This window comes from Urtica dioica, chromosome 7 (genome assembly GCF_054948205.1).
Source record: "Urtica dioica subsp. dioica isolate 48M chromosome 7, U.dioica_male_clone48M_v1_H2, whole genome shotgun sequence".
NCBI classification, from domain to species: Eukaryota; Viridiplantae; Streptophyta; class Magnoliopsida; order Rosales; family Urticaceae; genus Urtica; species Urtica dioica.
The window spans coordinates 24,921,330-24,942,683 of NC_142762.1; the positions used below are offsets into that span (position 1 = coordinate 24,921,330).

General features: G+C 41.6%; 1 protein-coding gene across 2 annotated transcripts; it reads right to left on the reverse strand.

The window, feature by feature from the left end:
* Window positions 1-445: 445 nt before the first annotated feature.
* On the reverse strand, window positions 446-12,193 carry LOC149390511 (2-isopropylmalate synthase). 2 transcript variants are annotated; one of them, XM_089618614.1, is made up of 6 exons: window positions 11,935-12,193; window positions 11,269-11,838; window positions 9,814-11,019; window positions 9,645-9,715; window positions 8,898-9,231; window positions 446-588 (listed from the first exon to the last, which is right to left on the reverse strand). In XM_089618614.1, exons 1-5 carry the CDS (start codon window positions 12,019-12,021, stop codon window positions 8,898-8,900), a joined length of 2,268 nt encoding a protein of 755 aa, XP_089474740.1. In that variant the 5' UTR covers window positions 12,022-12,193; the 3' UTR covers window positions 446-588. The 2 variants fall into 2 exon arrangements, 1 of the variants encoding a protein (XP_089474740.1); XR_016300006.1 differs by lacking the exon at window positions 446-588 and having other exon boundaries at window positions 9,123-9,231; window positions 9,806-11,019.
* Window positions 12,194-21,354: the final 9,161 nt, after the last annotated feature.

A 21,354-nucleotide genomic window follows, 5' to 3' on the forward strand; every position in this document is an offset into this window, starting at 1 on the left:
CTAGATCATGAGTCTGGGCTTCTAGTAAATCCGAACGCGGGATCGATGGCCCTACCCTTGTATCCCAGTCACGTCGCAAGTTGAAAATTAATGTCATTTTGTTAAAGAATAAATTGTATAATTGCCCCCTGATTTATGACCTCACTGACAGAAGATGACTTATGATATAAAGTTGAGGTTATTGGACCTCAATATCACGACCGACAAAATTTATTGGTCTTCCGTGTATTATAAGCCCACTCCGTCAGTTAAATGGTCACGTGGTAGTCACATGGTACCAGAGTTAAACGAGTTTACGAGAATGTCCTTGGACGAGGTATGAAGTAAAAGAATTGCTTTGATTTTACATTTTATTTTCAGTTCTCATTTTTATTCAATAAAACCATTCGAAAAAGAGAGAACCCCCAAATCGACTGAGTCCCAAATCAACTGAGCTAGGGTTAGCTTCTCCGATTCAAATTCAAATTCAAAACATACGCACGTATAATTTAGGTGTCATCGGTATGGAGAGAAGTCATAGCACGTCTAATAGCAAGAAATCCGACGTCGTTGTTGGCGAAACATCCGTGCGGGAGCCACCGACATGTCCTGCAAAAAATTATTAGATATAAATCCTAGAGCATTGTTCTTTTTGTTTTTCATACTCTTAATCTAATAATTTGTGATGTTACAAACTCTTATGTTCAAGCCGTACCTTGTTTTTGAGTTCTTCAACAAATTTAATTTTTATTTTCTTATTCTATTAAAGGATGAAATTTTAAAAAACATAATATATCTAGTCTTATACTCAAGTCATTATCATAAACTCGTTAGTAAAGTCGTATTGAAAGTATTAAGACAATTAAATCTCAAGTTCTTAAAACTCGAGATGCTTTATTCGAGTTGGAAAAAACAAATGAATATGATAGGAAATGTTGGCTAAACTCCGATTCAAAAGTTTGTGTTTATAGTGCCAACGCGCCACCTCTACAGCTCAGCACTACTTATCTAATACTTCAAGTCTACTATAGTTGTGTTGTGGTATTAATAAAAAAAAAGTTAAGACTTGTTAAGACATACAACTAATTCCCTCCCCTCAATGTTTCTGTCTTAATAATCCTAGTAACCCAATAATATCTATCTCTCATTAACCTGAGAGAGAGAGAGAGAGAGAGAGAGAGAGAGAGAGAGAGAGAGAGAGAGAGAGAGAGAGAGAGAGAGAGAGAGAGAGAGAGAGGCTATTTAAAAATAATAATAATAATTAATTAATAACCTAATTTCATGTACCACGTGACAAAAACGTGACCTAAAACTAATGTTTGAAAATAGACGGAGGGATGATTTTTAAAAGAATATCAAAGTTCAAGAGCACGATTGTGAAAAGAAAAAAAAAATAAGAACTTGTTGTCGGTCGTTCTCAGAAAACCAGAAATATCAAGAAGACACGCCGCTCAAGGGGTCGATTGTCAGGGCGGAGGTCCCAAAGAGTCACAAGTCCTCGTGTCGAAACTCACAGACCTCCTCATTCACTATAAATACTCCTTCTCAGTGAGAGGGAGAGACACATTCATTCCTCTCAAAGATTATTCACTCTCAGAGTTCTGAAACGCTAACGGAGACTGTCCGAACATAATTTCCTCTGATTGAGCGCTTGATCTAGAGCGCAAGCCGTTCCTAGGATTTTCTACTGAAAACCCCCTTTGCGTCCAACGCGCCCGGAATTCTTTACTGAGAATCTCATACGTCTCCAAAAGAGTAAAAAAACACACATTATCTCTCGGGTCACTCGATCCTAGAGTTCTGAGACGTCTCCGAGGACTCCTCCGCGCTCTGTCTCCTCTGTCGAGCACACCCTCCAGGTTCCGCGCCTCATACAGCATTACATACACCTTGAACTACGTTCTGACTTGATCCCACAACGCGGTTACGTAGGCAACTCACAAGAAGCACAATCACACACCCCACACGCCCCATTCTCTCCTTGGAGAATACCTCCGACTGGAGGAAACCTCCACTCGAGACTAGAGTTCACACTTTTGGCTCGGGGGCGACCACTTGGTTCAGCCTTGGGTCGAACCGTCCGAAGCTTTAGATCGTTGTTCATTTTCGTGCGACAACAAAACTACTTTGTTAGGTGGTCAATAATTTATGGGCATTAGTGTAATTAAACGTTTTTTTAAATAACGAAAAATAGATATTATAAAAGAAAATAGTTATGTTGGAAAAAGAAAAATTAGTATATGTGGCACTAATTTTTTTGTTAATCGTCTCAGGGACTGTAACTGTGCACGTAACTATGAGAAACGTGACAATGAATAAAAGTGGTGGCAAAGCCTATGTTAATTGAAAGTGCCACGAAAGATGAAACTATTTGCATGTTGATGGACCAACCGTGGAGACGCACATGGGGCCATCGTAAGGTAGTTATTTAAAGAAATTGTGCCCGGATTGGTGGACTTCTTAACCAAAGACGATCGACCCAGAATCAGGTCGGGGCGATATCCTCGCACTGTGTGATCACTTCCATTCAATAACATTCATTTTAACCTAGAATTTGTAACAAACTTGCTATTAAGGAGCAGTCTTAGTTTAGTTAGCCACGTGTATTTCTCGTATTGGTTATTGTGTTTTACTATAGTTCAGTAGACTATAAATACTCTGCATCTCAATGTATCAATTAGCTTGATTCAAATATATTGAGTACCGCCCAATTCTCTCTCTCTCTCTCTCTCTCTAAAATCCTTATATGGTATCAGAGCCCTAAGTCCGGCTTCGGAAAGGGAATCTCGATCATGGCGGCGGATTCAGTCACAGATCTCGGCGATTCGTCTCTTATGATGAATCAGACCAGAAATGCACCAGTTGTCTTCAACAATTCCATCGGAATCAAGCTCGACATCAACAATTTCCTAGTGTGGCGTAAGCAAGTGCTCGCGACTGTCAGAGGACACGATCTAGAAGATTTTCTTCTAGGCACTGGTGTTCCGATGAAGTATGCTGAGCTCGGCGATGAAGAACTCGAGAGGATTAATCCTGAGTATAAACTCTGGCAGCGACAAGATCAGCTTCTTGTTTCATGGCTGTTCTCTTCAATGACTGAAGGAGTTCTAGCGCGAATGGTGAAATGTGAATCAGCTTCTCAAGTGTGGAGTACAATCCAGATCTACTTTGCTGCTCAAATTCGAGCTAAGGTTTCGCAGTTCAAGTCTCAACTTCAGCGAACAAAGAAAAATGACCTCACTATGAACGAGTACCTGCTGAAGGTTAGAAAGCTCGTAGATCTACTTAACCTGGTTGGAAATGAAATCTCTGTCAAGGACCATGTCGAAGCTATCTGTGAAGGTCTTTCAGAGGAGTATGAGACTTTTGTAGTGTCTACAATTGCTAGAAATGACGAGTTTACTGTTGAAGAAATTGAGGCTCTTCTTCTGTCTCATGAAGCTCGAATTGAACGAAAGAATGATGATCTTGATCTTCCAAGGCAGAAGAGCTCGTCATTGATGACGGCGAACTACTCGTCGGTCAACTCCTTTCAAGATCGTCGCAGAGGAGGAGGCAGAGGAAGTCAACCTGGTTACATGTCTCATAATCAGAGTTATGGTTACAATCAGCCTCAGCATTTCCAGTCTCAACCTAACTCTGGAGGATACAGAGGATCTGGCTATTCTCGTGGAAATGGATCGTTCCGTAGTCGTGGTCGTGGCTATGGAAGATCAGCCTCAACCAGACCTCAATGTCAAGTGTGTGGCAAATTAGGTCACCTGGCTCTTGGATGCTTTTACAGGTTTGATGAGTCTTTCAAAGGACCAGCTCAACTTCAGCAATCTGCTCCAAGTCAGTCCAGTGGTCACGCACAGGGTTACCTAGCTGCTGTGTCTCCTCAAGATGTTCAAAATTCTGATTGGTTCAATCAAGAGCAGCAGTGGTACTCTACAGACTCAGACTGGTATCCAGATTCAGGTGCAACGAACCATGTCACTGCTGATCTGCACAATCTGGAGCTAAAGTCAGAGTACTTTGGACCTGAGCAACTGCATGTTGGTGATGGTAAGGGCTTGTTGATTAAACATATTGGTCATTCTAAGTTTAAGTCTCCTTATCAACATCATTCTCTTGATCTTAGGTCCTTATTACATGTGCCAGAAATTACTAAAAACCTCCTAAGTGTCTCTAAGTTTTGTCGTGACAACAATGTGTTTTTTGAGTTTCATTCTTTTCATTGTTGTGTTAAGGATCAGATTTCCAAGAATATTCTATTGGAGGGACAGCTTAAGGATGGTTTATATGTGTTTGACAAGACTCAAGTTCGTCTTAGCAGTCCTCAAGTCTCAGAGTCTACCAAGTCTCAGTCTCAGCTCTCCTCACAAATCTCGTCAACTCCTTCAATTTCTGCTCATACTTGTAATAAAACCAGTCCAAAGTGTAGAGCATTTATTTCTGCGTCTGTACCTAAATCTGAGTTGTTCAAACTTTGGCATTTCAGACTAGGCCATCCTGCCAGTAAAGTTGTACACAAAGTCATGTCTCAGTGTAATATTCCAGTCTCTACAAACAATTTGTCAGTTGAAAAATGTTCTGCTTGTTGCTTTGGAAAGATACACAAATTTCCTTATTTTCCATCTGATACTGTGTATACTGCTCCTCTTGAACTGGTGTTTACAGATCTTTGGGGTCCCTCTCCTATTGTCTCAAAAAATGGTTTTAGGTATTACATGACATTTGTTGATGCCTATACTAGATACACCTGGATTTATTTTCTTAAAAACAAATCTGATGCATTTGAGATATTCAAAAACTTCAAAGTCCAGGCTGAGTTGCAACATTCTGCCAAAATCAAATGTTTACAGTCTGATTGGGGAGGGGAGTATAGACCATTCACAAAATTTCTTGAGTCTCTTGGGGTTATTCATAGAAAACCGTGTCCTCATACTCATGAACAAAATGGTATGGTTGAGAGAAGACATAGACACATTGTGGAAAATGGTTTGACCTTATTGGCTCACTCATCTATGCCTTTTAAATACTGGGATGAAGCTTTCAAAACCGCTGTCTATCTGTACAATAGACTCCCAACAACAGTACTCAGTGGATCCACACCTCATGAGTCTCTTTTTCACAAAACACCTGAGTACACTCATCTCAGAGTTTTTGGCTGTGCTTGCTATCCAAACACCCGTCCTTACAATCAACATAAACTGGCTTTCCGGTCAACTTTGTGTGTTTTCCTAGGTGTCAGTCAAAATCATAAGGGTTATAAGTGTATAGACAAAACTGGAAGGGTTTATATTTCCAGAGATGTGATATTTGATGAGTCCTTTTTCCCTTATTCCACAATGTTTAACCCTCAGTCACAATCCTCATCTCAGCCGGTTAATTGTTCTCTTGGTCCATCCTTGTCCATTCCTGTTGTCTCTTCGGTAGTGAGTCATGACCAATGTGTTAAGTCAACTTGCTCTCCAAATTTACCATGCACTGATGTTGTTGACTCTCTACCTCAGTCTTCTTCTTCTTCAGGGGTACCAAGTCCTCTGGTGGTTGAAACCAGACCAGACTCTGAGGTGGATGCTATACTTGCTGGGAATTTGAGTTCTCAACCTGGTCCAAACATTCATTCCATGACCACTAGAGCCAAGTCTGGTATTTTTAAGCCCAAAGTGTTTGCTGTGGCTGTGGAGCCAGCAAGTGTGTCAGAGGCGCTGTCTAGTAGTCAATGGATAGGTGCGATGTCTGATGAGTATCTGGCGCTTATGAGGAATGATACTTGGTACTTGACTGATCTTCCTGCTGATAGAAGAGCAATAGGAAGTAAGTGGATATTCAAACTGAAGCAAAATGCAGATGGGACACTTAACAGGTACAAGGCTCGTTTAGTGGCTCAGGGATATGGTCAAACTCCAGGTTTTGACTATAATGAAACCTTCAGTCCGGTAGCCAAGCATGTCACAATTAGGGTGATTCTCACTCTAGCCTTGTCAAAGTCATGGCCGGTTAGACAAGTTGATGTGAATAATGCATTTTTAAACGGCGAGCTGGATGAGGAGGTTTATATGGTTCAACCTCAGGGATTTGTTGATCCTCAATATCCAACTCGTGTGTGTCGTTTAAAGAAGGCAATCTATGGTTTGAAACAGGCCCCTCGTGCATGGTTTGGAAAGTTGAGTTCAGCTCTGTCCACTATGGGCTTTGTGGCTTCTAAACCTGACCCGTCACTGTTTATCAAGTCTTCAGCTATATCTCAGATTTTCATTGTGGTATATGTTGATGATATTCTTGTGACTGGGAGTGATTCATCTGCGGTCGAGTTGGTAATTCGTCAGTTGAGTGATGCGTTCTCACTGAAGGATTTGGGACTACTTGACTACTTCCTTGGGATTCAAGTCATCTCCACTGACTCGGGGCTTCTTCTATGTCAAACCAAGTATATTCAAGACCTGCTTGGGCGAGCCAAGATGCAATTTGCCAGGTCCTGTAATACTCCTATGACGAGTGGCCTCAAACTGACAAATTTTGGTAGTGACAGTGTGGATGATACTCAGTTGTATCGCAGTATTGTTGGGGCACTGCAGTATGTCACTATCACCAGGCCTGAACTTGCCTATTCAGTCCACAAAGTGTGTCAATTCATGCACGCTCCTCTTCAGTCTCACTGGGTGGCTGTGAAGAGGATTTTGCGATATCTTGCAGGCACGTTGGATTATGGTCTACATATCACAAAAACTTCGCATTTTGATGTCACAGCATTCAGTGATGCTGATTGGGGCTCGGACACTGAGGATAGAAGATCAGTTTCAGGTCATTGTGTTTTTCTTGGGGGTAATCTGGTGTCATGGAAGTCCAAGAAGCAGCACACTATTTCTTGTTCGTCAGCTGAAGCTGAGTTTCGTAGTCTAGCTGGAGTGGTTGCTGAGGTCACGTGGTTGTCTGCTCTCATCTCTGAGCTTCGCCTGCCACAATCACGTGTTCCTGATGTGTGGTGTGATAATCTCAGCACAGTGATGTTGTCTGCGAACCCAGTTCTCCATGCGCGTACTAAGCATGTTGAGATGGACTTGTATTTTGTTCGAGAAAAGGTGTCACAGGGATTGCTTCGAGTCAAGCATGTTCCATCCTGTGATCAAGTGGCTGATGTACTGACGAAGGCTATTTCAAGCTCCAAGTTTCCGATTCTGCGCAGCAATCTCAAAGTTGAAAGTCTCTCCAACTTGAGCTTGAGGGGGGCTATTAAGGAGCAGTCTTAGTTTAGTTAGCCACGTGTATTTCTCGTATTGGTTATTGTGTTTTACTATAGTTCAGTAGACTATAAATACTCTGCATCTCAATGTATCAATTAGCTTGATTCAAATATATTGAGTACCGCCCAATTCTCTCTCTCTCTCTCTCTCTCTAAAATCCTTATACTTGCCAACTACTTGCTAGGTATGCCTTTATTTTGACTCTTCTATGTCCTAGTTTGCTACAGGACCTTCAAGCCAACTATGTTGGATTTGCCAGATTCTGACTCTGAAAATCAAAATTTTAGTTTTAGGACAACAATCATAAAATCAATACTAATTTGCTCACTCTACACTTTGTTTTAATTAACATGCTGTATTACAACAGGATTAAATAAAATCTCCCTTTAGAATTCTTCAATTTCTCTATTCAAGAATAAAAAATATATTATATTATATGTACGCCGGTTTGTAAATAAATAACACGGATAGCAAACAGAACATAAACATCTAACAGATTATCTGTTGTATATAGTAGTTGGAATTACAAAATAGAAATTGCTTCAACTACCACCATTTGATAAGTTTTTCAAATTTTCCACCCAAAGCTTAATTTTGTCAAAAATACTAGTAAATCACTTGTAAAAATATAATTTTATCATTAACATGATGTCATCAATTGACATCTATTGTTGATATAGATGTCAACAATTGACATTTATTGTTGATATCTGTGAGTTTTGATTCTCTGTTTGTTGACATAGATGTCAACAATCGACATCGGTTTAACATCTATGTCAACAATTGACATCAATTGTTGATGGTAAAATTGTATTTGTACAAGTGGTGTAGTAATATTTTTTACCAAATTAATCTTTTGGTGGGATATTAAAAAAAAAAAAAAAAAATTTATATGTCAACAATTGACATTTATTGTTGATATCTGTGAGTTTTGGTTCTCTGTTTATTGACATAAATGTCAACAATCGACATCTGTTAAACATCTATATCAGCAATTGACATAAATTGTTGACATCAATTGTTGAGAGTAAAATTGTATTTGTACAAGTGGTGTAATAATATTTTTTATCAAATTAATCTTTTGGTGGGAAATTGGAAAAAAAAACTTTAGATATCAACAATTGACATTTATTGTTGATATCTGTGAGTTTTGGTTCTCTGTTTGTTAACATAGATGTCAACAATCGACATCTATTATTATCCATGTCAACAATTGACATAAATTGTTAACATCAATTGTTGAGGGTAAAATTGTATTTGTACAAGTGGTGTAGTAATATTTTTGACCAATTTAATCTTTCGGTGGGAAATTGGAAAAAAAAAAAAACTTATCAAATGACGATAGTTGAAGCAATTTCTCATTACAAAACCAAGGGACTCCTAACAAGATTTACACAATGTTCTGCAACTTAGAATAATACCAGCCTTTTTTTCATTAATTGTAAAACACTAGCTATAGACTAACAAGATTATTTATTATTTTCTCTTTTTAATTTTTTGTAAATGGATTTCTCTTATATTAGTGGAGTAGCCTCCAACCAAATACCTTAATGGCTCTCAAAACAAAAAAGATATCAGATTCAGGTGGAGCTTTCCATTCTCGAGTATTTTTAAAAATACTTGTTAGCAGTAAAGCACACGAGATCAAAATCCCGGGTAACATTGGAACAACTAAGGATTACCTACCTAACCTTTCACAAGTTGCCAGGTCTTTCTCCTCGACCTCCACCGGAGAACCGCCATTTTCTTAGATCTCCACCTCCGATGTCTTTCTTTATCATTCAACCATCTCGAATAATCCTTCCCGGCCTTACACTCGATGAAGTCTGCCAGGTCATCATAATCTGGAACACCGCTTGAGCTTTCAAGAAGGCAATCGAGGAACATCTTCCCATCGCAGGTCTCTTCGGTTTCTTCTTCAATGCGTGCATGAGATTCCCTTCGGCATTTTCGGATAGAAGCACCATGGGAAGTTTGAACTCTTTCATCTTCTTCGGGGAAGCTTGAACGAGATTCTGAACTGTTATATCGTAAAAAAAAAATAAAAAAAAAAATAAAAAATTGTTTAGAATTTGTTCGGAGTTGTGTAATGATCAGATCCTAATCATGTATCTGAAAAGATTATAGGAGAACCTCATGACTAAGTTTGCTTCTTAAGCATAGAATCAGGGCCAAAGAGCTGGGATGTAATTTTATTGATACATCCATATCTTCAGCCTGTACTATATTTCTCTATTTTCTATCTTAAGGTCTTCTTCGATAAGAGGGAAGGATTGAGTTTTGATGGATTATGGGCCCGACGGGAGAATTCACTAATAAGTTCAATCTATCCATTCTCTCATCCAACCAAACAACTAATAGTAGCCTTAGATGAATCTGAGTTTATCGAATGTAATGTAAATAAAGACTATCTGGCATTCTAGCAAGAGGTACCTCATGAACCCAGATCGCATCTCCTGAATCCTCGATGCAATTTTTTTACATATCTTAGGGCATACTAGAACCTGCCACGTAAAACAACAGCTCGTAAATCGTACTAAACAGGTTTGGAAAAGAGGGAGTGAAGAGAAAAACGGCACCAAAAAAGAGTATACATATTAACCTCCCCAGGTTTATCAGGAGTACTGGGAATGAGTACTGATTGCAATGCCTCAAGATTGCCCCCTCCAAAAGCATGAAGATTCATCACTGCCGCCAGTAGATGGACACAATTTTTCACTAAGAAATCGAATCCGCTTGCAAAACTAAATGACAGCATGCCAGATATATGCAAAAGCATCCACTTGGTTGTCTTGTGCTTGGTCGGGTTAGCTTCAATGACGTCAAACAACTTCTTCTGATTCGATAAGGATACACTAAAATGTTGAAATGTCCCAATGACATTCACAACAGAATCATAGTATTTATGAAGTGAAGCCTCTCCTATACAAACAGAATTTTCATTACTAACCCTTAAACATCGAATAACTGCTAACATAGAAACATGCATCAGCTTTAGCAAAGCTGTCAGTAGATACACATCTTCGGGACTTGATTCATCGTTTTTATACAATAGAGTATCTGTCACACTGTCTGAAAAAGCTCCAAGTACAATGCTATCTAAAATTCTTGCAAAGATATCATCTTTACATGACTCGTCTAATCGGCACTCGTGAACATATGCGATTGAGTCAGCCAGAATATTGGGTCTTTGTTGGTCGTACACTTTGTGACTCTGTAGATTCCATAAATAGACGAATCTCGCAGTTACATCATCAAGTGTTGCTCGAGTTTCTTCTTGAATATGACATTCAAAAGGGGCAAAACTTCTATCAAGTAAAGTTTGACTTGTACACGCAGCCTTCCCACCAATCGGATGACCTTCCATTAGAAATGTAGACATAAATCTATTGTACAGGCTGATACATCTTTCGAATGTTGTGAAGTATGAGGCTCCCATGAGGTTCATATTGCATTTTTTATTCTCAGACATGGAATCACCAATTGTTTCTGAAACCAACAAAATCATATGCGCTTGAAGAACCTTTGGTGCCGATAGAATTGTTGGGTTGATAAGTAGAGATAAAGACGAAGTCAGGCTTATTTCACAAACTCGGAGATCATTACACACTCTGCAACTCAGTCTTTTCAGGAAATTCTCAGACCCATCTTTATCTGAGAGTAAAAGAATGAACTGAAGTGAAATTAGCTCCATCACATTTCCCATTGCGTCATTAGGAAAATGGCACTCAAAGAGTGAACTTCTTGCAGCGAGGTGAGTAAAAAGCTCTCTTAGATGTCTATGCATCAAAAGCTCATCTACAAATACCTGAGGAACAGTTCCTAAAATCAAATGATGGCATTTTATTTTTTCATTGTCAAACCGTTTGAGCAGTTAGTAATCATGACAATACAAACAATAAGAACAATTTGAATGAAATCGCTATACTATGGTTTTTATCTTCCATTATCAGCGAGTGAAAATGCTTCAAGCTTCTGGCTTAATTCGAGATGATGAAAAAGCAAGCAAACATAAACAAGTGATTTTTTTATCTGGCTAACAATGAAACCTTTTTACCTCGAGCAGTGTAGATAGAAAGGGAGAGCATGGGTCAGGTGGTTCCGTTATAGACAGAAAAGCGACGTAGTCTTCGGAAATAGAGGCGGTACAGTCGGCATCACGGGACAAGAACTCACGAGAAACCCGCTTCTCAAAAGTTACGGATTTGTTTTTATCGCCTCGAGGGACGAGCCGAATCAGTCTCTCGAGAATGCCGAGAAGAATCTGAGTTTTCTCTAACGCCACGTCTGGGTCGGCCAATGTCAATAGCAGCATACAACATCTCAACAGAGGAGCTAGTTCGTCGATGCAATCAGACACTTCAGAATTCGAATGACCACGCTCGTCATCACTACTTGAAGAGACATTACGCAGATAAGAGAAGAACGTCCCAAACCGGCGCTCAAGCTCCTTGAACAAAAGCTCGCCTAGATTTTCTCGACCATCCGATTTCATGACGAATTCACGGAGCTCAAACCGAGTGCCATAGCCGTTCGACTTATCTTCACAGTTCGAACCAAGAACTGACTCGTAAGACAGATGTACCAGAACACCGTATAAATTTTTCAAAAATGGAAGCTTTGAACCCTGAAATTCCACCAACAGGAATTTACAAGCAGAACAATAACGCCTAATTGCGAATACATAAATGAATAATATAGACACAAGAAACGAAAAAAATACCTCTGAAGCTCGAATTACGGAAATTAGGGTTCGCGAAAGATGCCGAAACCTTAGATGCCGTTTGGAGCGAGTTTTGACTGTAGGCATGTTTACTTCTCCTGCAATTGTACACAGAAATAATACCCCCTTTCGTTTTGAATAAAATAATGATCAGTGTTCGATTCTGCAGATATTGCCAAAACCACTTTTCGAACTCCCGCCGAGTTGTTATCCAATTTTGAATTTATTATTTCCCGAACTCCCGCCGAGTTGTTATTTAGTCTTTGATGCAGCAAGTAGGGGAAAGGGGGAAGAGTTAATGATTTACCCGCACCTAAAAATTAATAAACTATCAAGATTAGAACATAATTTTTGAAAATATCCAAAAATAAACTTTTAGATCATAAATGGATAAAAAAAAAGCCCCTCAGACCAAATTTTTAAAAAAATTTGTTGTGTTTGGTATTCATTTCAAAAAAAGTTTTTGACTTTTCAAGATTAAAAAAATTGGAAACAAAAAACGAAAGTTGCGTTTGGTTAAATTTTTCGGAAAAATTTTTTAAAAAATTTTGAAGTTGTTTTGTAAAATAGTAAAGAAAATTGAAAACAAATAAAAAGTGTTTTTGGAATTTTTTTTCTTCTCTTCTCTCCTCTTTCTCCTCACCCGCGCTCAAGACTTGAAAAAAATAAAAAAAAAATCCGACCATCTTCTTCAATCACCACTGAGCTTCACTATCGCCGCCAAATAGTTTTCAATTTTTTTCATTTTTTCAAAAGGTGTACTAAATAGTTTTCATTTTTTTCATTTTTTCTAAAACAAAAATGAAAACTGTACCAAACAGTTTTTTCAGTTTTTTCAATTTCTCAAAAACAAAAATGAAAACTGTACCAAATAGCTTTTTGAAAACAACTGCAAAATAATTTTTCAGTACAATTACAAAAATTAGAAAATAAAAAACAAAAACTTTTTGAGTTAACTACCAAACAAAACCTTTATCTCTCCCTCTCTTTTCTCCCTTTCACTCGACCGACTCTCTCTCTCTTATCAAAAATAATTTTTTACTAGACGTGTTGTCGCTCGTTTTCGGACAACTATTTATCACCCGCAACGGTTCGACCCAAAGCCGGACCAAGTGATCGCGTTCGGGTTTCGAGCGTCTTAAACTTGGTATCCCAAGTCTACTTTAGCAGCTGTGGTGGTGGTATCTGCCTTCGTCGTACCTGAAAATGGGATAAACAAGAGGCTATCAAAGAGAAACAGAGGGGTTGCCTTTGTTTACCTCTTCGACGCTCAACATTAGTGGGGTTGAGGTGGATAGGAGGGTTTGAGTGTTTAGAGGTCAAAGATGAGTGAAACGAGTGAAGTATGAGTTCGACAGCATTTCAGTGTTCAAAGTTGGATTACCAGATTCGAAGGAGTGGTTTGAAGACTCCTTGGTCGAGTGAAAGTGGGTCGGCCATTGGCCGGAAGAGACTTGGCCAGCAAATGGCCGAGAGAGGATGTGGACCGGCCATTGGCCGAGCGAACGCTGGGCCGGCCAATGGCCGAGGGAAGGTGATGGGCCGGCCATTGCCCGGGCGAAGGCCGGAGGAACATGCTGGGCCGGCCATTGGTCGGGCGAAGGCCGGGCCGGCCAATGGCCGAGGGAACATGCTGGGCCGGGCATTGGCCGGGTGAAGGCTGGGCCGGCCAATGGCCGAGGGAACATGTTCGGTCGACCATTGACCGGGTGAAGGCTAGGCCGGCCAATGACCGAGGTAAAATTAGGGCCGGCCATTGGTCGGGCGAGCCTTCCGGTCGGCCAACGAGGCCGACAGCGCTGCCGGTTCGGGACGGACCGATAACATTAGCCCCCGAGTTAGCCATCGGGCGTAGCCCGTGTGGTAAACTCAACTGCCATTCGCTGCTTCTTGACTTGTCGGAGCGTTTTGTCGCCGAATAGGTAGGCCCTTCTCCTTTTATTATTATCTTATTGGTATTTCCCGTGTTGGAATAGATCTAGGGTTTAAGAAAAGATTATCGCTTCTAACAAGCGGCGGAATATAAAAATTTCTTTAAAACTCGTAAAACGTTTTTACAACCTAGACAAGTTGCATGAGCGTATAATTTGAAATTTTAAAACTACTTTGAGTTTTCACTCGGTACCAACCTTGAATGGAGCTTGAACGTTGAGAAGCCTTATGAAGGTTAAAACGCTCGTCTCCCCACTTAGCTCGCCTTCCACTAGTCTTCTTGAACATGTGAGTAACCAAGAAAGTTTCTACCGCTAGAGTCTTTTGAGTATGGTTAGGATTTAGTGTGTTTCCTCTTTTTCCCTCTTGCACGTCCAACTTGAGCCATCTCGGCCTTGGATTTGTTTCCTCATTTGCTTGCTTCTCTCTTGGCCGATAATCCCATTGCATCTAGAAGCAAATTTGTTTCCTCTTTTTCTTTTGGCAAGTATCTCCATACATCAATGCACAAAATAAATCTTTTTCTCTTGCTATGTTGGACGAAAATGAGGCTTCTAGAACATGCTTCTAGATGTTTCTTTATTTTTTCATGACAACATAAGAAAAAGCCCATTCAGAATTTTCACATAAAATTCCATGAAATGAAACCCAATCCTCAAGGCCCAATACATTAATGTCGCCGTGTGACATATTTCATTGTAATCATATGACAATGTCAAAAAACTTATTTATTGACATTCATACCATCCTATGTCCAAAAGGACAAAATTACCCTTTAGATCATTTTCGTAAAACTTGTCTAGTTCAACATTTGAACTTGTTTTGACTTAGCTTTCTTGTTGAACTAATCCTACTCAAAAGTTCACAAACCTTTTTCAAGTTCTAGCTTAATGTCAACTGACTCCAATAAAGAGTCACGACTCAATTTGGACACTGGACAATTCATGTATTCACATTCTAAGGAAGAAAGCATGAGGTGATATACATTGCATTTCAGCAATCTTGTACATGATTTCCAAATCTATGAGATCTTCACAAAGTTGTTCATGACATCTTCATAACTTAGTACTTCACCAATAAGTCTTGTCTATATCACATAGTGAATCTAGAACTCTGACTTTCTCAAATGAGAATACGTAAGCTATTAAATGACATGTCTCATTTCAGGATTGAGGTAAGCATGATGTAATTCATATAATGACTCCGAGACAGAAGAGGTTAAATGGTTTGTTTACAATGTCTCTAGAAGTGCACTGGTCAATTCAGTACCATCAAAAGATACTTAGGATGAACTATAGAGTCTCCAACTCTCTATGCCTCATAATCAGACATCATAGAATCTCCTAACAATCATACTGAGATCAATAGCCCTTTGATCCTTAGATTGTGAATATACTGTTTTAAGCAAACCATGAAGAGTTTGTTCATGCAAATCTATATTTGACTCTTCATTTGTTGTTAAGTTTGTTTAAGGACCAAAGACTATAGTTTATCATAAAGCTTCAAACAGACAAGGAAGAGTGAATGAACATTTCAACTTTTATTAATTATTCAGCAGTTACAAGCAAGAGTTTTCGTGACTTTATTACATCAAATGTACATAAATAATGACTACTACTCTTCTTGTGGGCACCATTGACAACATCTCGACACGTTTTCCCGTGTTCCACGTGTCAATGGGGTCCCCTGGCCACCTGTCAGCAAGTGGGTCTCCTGACGGCGACTTTTTTGTTTTTCTTGTTGACTCTTATGGGAGTTTGGACGAGCTTTGGGATCAATTCTCATTGCCCCCAATCGATCATCATGCACTCCCCACCATGGGATTGGATTTCTCTGGTCGGGCGGCGACGAGCTTGGTCGGCCGGCGAAGATGACCATTCAGCGATCGGCGAGGCCGCAGTGTTGGAGGTGTTGGCCGGAGGGGGCCTTAGTGGTGCAAGGCCGGTTTCGGACAAGGCGCGCGCCGGGGATCTCCCGCGCGACCCGAACGAGGAGCGCCCGGGCGGGACGAGCACCGGGGGAGTCCCGCGTGGCCTGGGTGAGGGGCTCCTGGCCGAGAAGAGCACCGGGGGGCATCACGGGACTTGGGTGTGGCCGGACCGAGTGACTCATGCGTCGAGGGGCCTGTTTGGCTGGGCTCCGATGGAGCTGGAGAGGTGCGCGACCCCGGTGGAGGCTCGTCCGGTGAAGTGAGCACGGGGCCAGGCGCGTGGGACTTGGGCCCGATCGGGGTAGGCATGCATGAGGAGGCTCTTGCCGGGTCAGGCACGCTAGAGGCGGGCCCGGTCGGGCAGGGCGCGCGTGAGGGAGCCCGTTTGACCGGCCCGGGCGCGCGCCGTGAGATAGGCTCGGCCGGTCCGATGGAGCGTGCAGCGGACGCCCCGACTGGTCCAGATGACGCGCCAAACCCCGAGGGCTCAGGTGAGTCTTCTTTCCTTCGTTCTTCGACGGTCACAGTGTATACCCTGATCGCCCGAGAAGAGGAACGGGCCTTGGCCTTCCCTGTCGAGAAGTCGGTGATTCGTGACGGCGTTGACTGCTCCGACGTCGATATCCCGAGCTCACTCTGCTGGCCAGCTTCGAGTGCTTGAGGAAACGATTCGACATCCTGCAATCCGTATCGTGTATGAGATATACAATAATACGTCAAAAGGGGGAGAACAACTTTTTATTGTAAGAAGAAGGTTGTTACAGGTTGTCTTGGCATTTGGCCTTTTAGGAATGATAAAATAACACGTTTGAAATAAAACGATCACAGAGTCGAGTCGAGTAAGTTCGGGCGTGAATTCAACGACGAAAGCTGTGTCGGTCGTGGTTGTCGTTGATGAGAGCTCATTATTTAGTCGATGAACCGCGCTCACCATCTCATTATTTTCATGCTCGAGCTTTTTGAGTCGTTGCTTGTCGTGGGAGTTGCTATAGCGACGATGGCATTTTTTCCCCTTGTTGAGTCGGGCGCTCAATCGGGGTTGTCACCCTGCTAGCGCACGTGACGAACTCTTTGAGATTCCCGTCCTGATCAAGGAATCAATTTGCCTCCTAAGCTGGTAGCATTCGGCCGTCATGTGTCCGTGATCTTGGTGATATTCGCATTGTTTGCTCTTGTCCCGTATTGCGAGGTCTCTCTTTAGTGGAGCCGGCGATCTTAACTTTTTTTGTGCAAGCTCAGGATCCGGTCGGGCGTCATGTTGAGGGGGACGAAGGATCGCCTTATAGTCGGGGAAGGACGGCCGTTGGGGACTTGGCCCTGCGCCTTTTCCTTCGCGACTTGGGGCCGATGGCCGAGACCACGGGTGTGGCAACACGTTTTTTGTTGGATGCTTGATGGACAACGTTGGGCAGTTGGTGTCCCAAAGTGACCCCCCGTGCGGTCTCGCGTCGGGTGTTGAGTCTTTCTCTCAAGTCATTCCCATGAGATTCCCTTCGGGAACTGAGGCGGTCTTTCAAGTCTCTTTTGGCCGTTCCTATCACCCTTGCTGAAGGTATGTCATTCGTGCGATGTCCTCGACGGATGCCGCGACCATCGATGTCATCTTCTCCCCATGAGTTTTAGACGCGGATGGTGAACTTGGATCGTCCCTCTTGGGACCTTGAGATTGAGGTGATCGCCCGAGGGTGTCCCCTCGAGGGTGCATGTGTGTACTCGCTCGATGCTAGATGCTTTGATACGGTTGCCTGAGGGTGTCCCCGCGAAGGCGCGCATGCGCGTTCACTTTCGTGAACAGCGTGGTCGAGGTTTGGGCCGTTGGTTTTTTATTTAGCCATGTAGTCGGGGTCTTTTCGATGGCATAGCCGAGGAGGTCGACGATGACTGCGCCATTCACTCCCGGCCGCTTGAGGAGTTCAGGGAGTCTTCGGGCCGTGTCTTCACATAGAGCGTCGCCGGCTGGTTCGTGGACGGTTGGTCCGAGGGGCAAGCTCTTGTTGTCATGAGGCCCTTGACCCCCAATCCGGTATGCCAAGCTTCTCAAGTCGTATCTCAAGCTAGTCGATCGGTCGGCCGCGGAGGTGACTAGCAATTGACTCATCTATCGAGAGTTTTGCCATCGAAGGTGTTGTCAATGGTTCCCACAAGAAGAGTAGTAGTCTTTACTTATGTATATTTGATGTAATAAAGTCTTACGAAGACTCTTGCTTGTAACTACTGAACAATTAATAAAAGTTGAAACGTTCATTCATTCTTCATTGTCTTTTTGAAGCTTTATGATAAACTATAGTCTTTAGTCCTTAAACAAATCTAACAACAAATGAAGAGTCAAATATAGATTTGCATGAACAAACTCTTCATGGTTTGCTGAAAACAGTATATTCACAATCTAAAGATCAAAGGACAATTGATCTCAATATGATTGTTAGGAGAATCTATGATGTCTGGTTATGGGACATTGAGAGTTGAAGACTCTGTAGTTCTTTCTAGGTATCTTCTGAAGGTACTGAATTGACCAAAGAAGACTGTGGAGAGGACGTCAAGGACAGGTTGTAACCCAGCAAGATGTTTTTTGGGTTGTGCTCTGTATAAGGTTAGTGTTGTTTTTTTTTTTCTTCTTAAATTTGTGTATTTGGGTAAGAACTGGAGAATTGGTATATGATGTCGTAATTTGGGTAACGTGGGTAAACTATGGTAATATTGTTGATTGTGTGGGAATTGTTTGGTTTCTCGGAATAAAAATGATCCAGGTTGCGGATATGAACCCATACATCAAACTGAAACATCTAGGTAAATTATAGATCAATTCCAATGCTTCAAAATATGAACCCATACTTAGCTTTACAAAGCTATTTTACACGGTTCTAAAATGTTCCAAAAGTGGGTTAGGACTTTACATATTCATACACACTACAAATTACTCGGTGAACAATCTTCTACGCCCGCATTGAGCTTCATTGTTGGTGTTGACCGTCCTGAGATTCCTAAGTTGAGGGCTCATCTGAAATATCCAAAAACAATGAGTAAGAAGAATTTGCCACCAAATACATATTTGACCATATTTTCAATTGAAATGAAATGGTCCTAATTTGCTTACCCTGATGCCAATCCTTTGACTTGGTTGACTGGGTGTTGGTTGTGTTGGCTGAGATGGTAGTGGAGGTCCTTCATCATTGTTTCTTCTACCTTGACTATGTGTTGGTTGCATGTTGTTGCGACGTAGCGTCTTCTCATCTTTGTTCCACCGCGAGGAATAACCTCATCGTGATCAACCCTCCTCAATTTTTTGGGTCTACCGGGCTTGACCCTGTCTTCTAGCATCTCCATGGGTGTGGATGTTGTTTTGGGCCACTGTTCTAGAGGATTGATTGGAAAAATCTTGTGCTTGTATGTCTCTCGGTAACACTCTTTTGTGTACCAATGGGAGACATAATTCAATGGTTCTTCATGACTTTTCCATATGTAGCTAATGGCGTGTGAGCATGGTATACCTGCAGCAAATGCAATCGCTAAGCTTGATAAGGAAATAGTAGGAATATAAATGGAAGACCGGGTTTACAGCAAATGAATGACTAGTGTATCAGACAAATCCCAGTGTCTACACGAGCATGTTCAGTGACCAAGATCCACTTTATACATGGTTCCCTACATGTTAGACACTTGATAATCCAAATCACCCGCACAATGTGCAATATTTTCTGCACTTAGTACTTTGTTGGCTTCAATAACCTTGAAAATGCGTGGTCCAACCTCTGACTTCCACTTATCACTGGCAAGTCGTTGCTTGGTGAACCTGCGAAGTATATACAGTCTAATACGCTCAAGAATAGAGAGTATTGGCTTCTGTCTAGCCAACAGAGTTGCTTGCGTGCCGTTGAAACTCTCACACAAGTTGTTGAGTGCGATCTCGCACTTAAGTCCGGTTCTGAAATGACTTCTAGTCCAGTGGTCAATTCCTTTGCTCATAAGCCACTCAAAGGCCTCAGGTTCCTCGTCTTTGATTACACCCATTTCGACTTCGAAACGAGCCGTGGAATAAGACAACGCCGTATACATCATCTTTGTTTTCAGAAACAACCCTTTATGTACCTAGGATGATTAAGTGTATTTAGTGTATCCAAATGCAAATACATTTAGTGTATTCAATGTGTACGAGAAAGAGAAGAAAATTACCTTTGTGAAGTTTTTCTGCAAATGTCGTGCACAATGTCTGTGCTCCGCTTGAACAGAGCCTTCTTCCCACATCCCTGATAAAGCTTCTTATAGCCCTTTTTGCTTATCGGATATGAATGTCCAATGATGGCCATTCACAATATGCAAGTCATCTTTGAGAAAGTCCAAGAACCACGCCCAAGAGGATTTGCATTCAGACACGACAACAGCATACGCGATCGGAAATATGTCGTTGTTTGCATCAATTCTGATGGCCGTCAATAGTTGACCGGTATGATGACCCTTTATGTGGCAGCCATCAAACCCAATAACATGCCTACAATGTTTAAATCCTTCTTTTCAGTCTTTGAAACACACGTACATCCTTTTAAATACCGGTTTATCGTTCTCACCATTTTCAGTCTGAAACTTGACAGTTAAACCGGGATTTGTAGCCACTAACTCTGCCCTGTAGTCCCATAGCTTGGCATGTTGCTGTTTGTAGCTCCCTTCAATTTCCATCAGAGCAAGCTTCTTTGCCCTATAGGCTTTATCCCGATTACACTCAATTAAAAAGTCTCTCTGCAGCTGGTTCATCACATCCGATGCTGACCATGAATCACAGTCTTTGAATTGTTGCATGTACGTACGTGACATCCATTTTGCTGTCGTAAACCTATTCACATTAACCCTTGGGCATGTATGTTCACTCCTGTACGTCTTGATTTGGAAAAAAACCTGTTTGAACCAACAATAGGTCAGTAACTAACTAACATTCTTCTAATTCAAATCAAAAGACTATACTATTCTCAATCATACTATGAACATACCTGTTCGCCTCGACAATGACGCAAAACACGTCCAATTGCAGTTCGGATGCTCACACTCTGCTCTATTGGGGTCGTTCTTCTTAAAATGAATGGCTTTACCACTGTGTATTGAGTACTCCCTTATGGCTTCCTTGAAGAGCTTTCCGGTTTGGAATGTCATACCCAGCTTAAAGACCGGGTTTTTTTAATTCAGATTCTTTAAACTCCACGAAGTTGGTGAGTTTCTTTTTGAAATTCCTCGGGGCACTAGAGCTTTCACTGGGTGGACTGACCTCCTCTTCAGACGATGAATCTTCAATTCCGATGTACGCATCCATGTCGAAATCACTGTCCTCCGAGTCATCATCTTCATCACTAACGACGTTAATTCCTTTACCTATATTGTCTGCCAGGCCAAGGTCAACAGCATCACCATCAACTTCTACATCGTCTTCGCTTGCTTCAAAACCAGCATCTTCAACGTCACCCTCGGCATCTTCAACGTCACCCTCAGCATCTTCAAAGTCGTCAAAGCCTTCAAACTCTTCAAATTCTTCAAGCTGATGTGGCTCAGCAGATTCATGTGGCTCACCATCTTGA

Bases quoted from the DNA above. Each gene is read 5' to 3' on its own strand.
- LOC149390511 (XM_089618614.1), bottom strand. From the start codon at position 12,021: ATGCCTACAGTCAAAACTCGCTCCAAACGGCATCTAAGGTTTCGGCAT. The intron at 11,020-11,268 runs GTAAAAAGGTTT...ACTGTTCCTCAG, and splicing joins TTCTATCTACACTGCTCGAG to GTATTTGTAGATGAGCTTTT. The intron at 9,232-9,644 runs GTACCTCTTGCT...ACGATATAACAG, and splicing joins ATGCGATCTGGGTTCATGAG to TTCAGAATCTCGTTCAAGCT.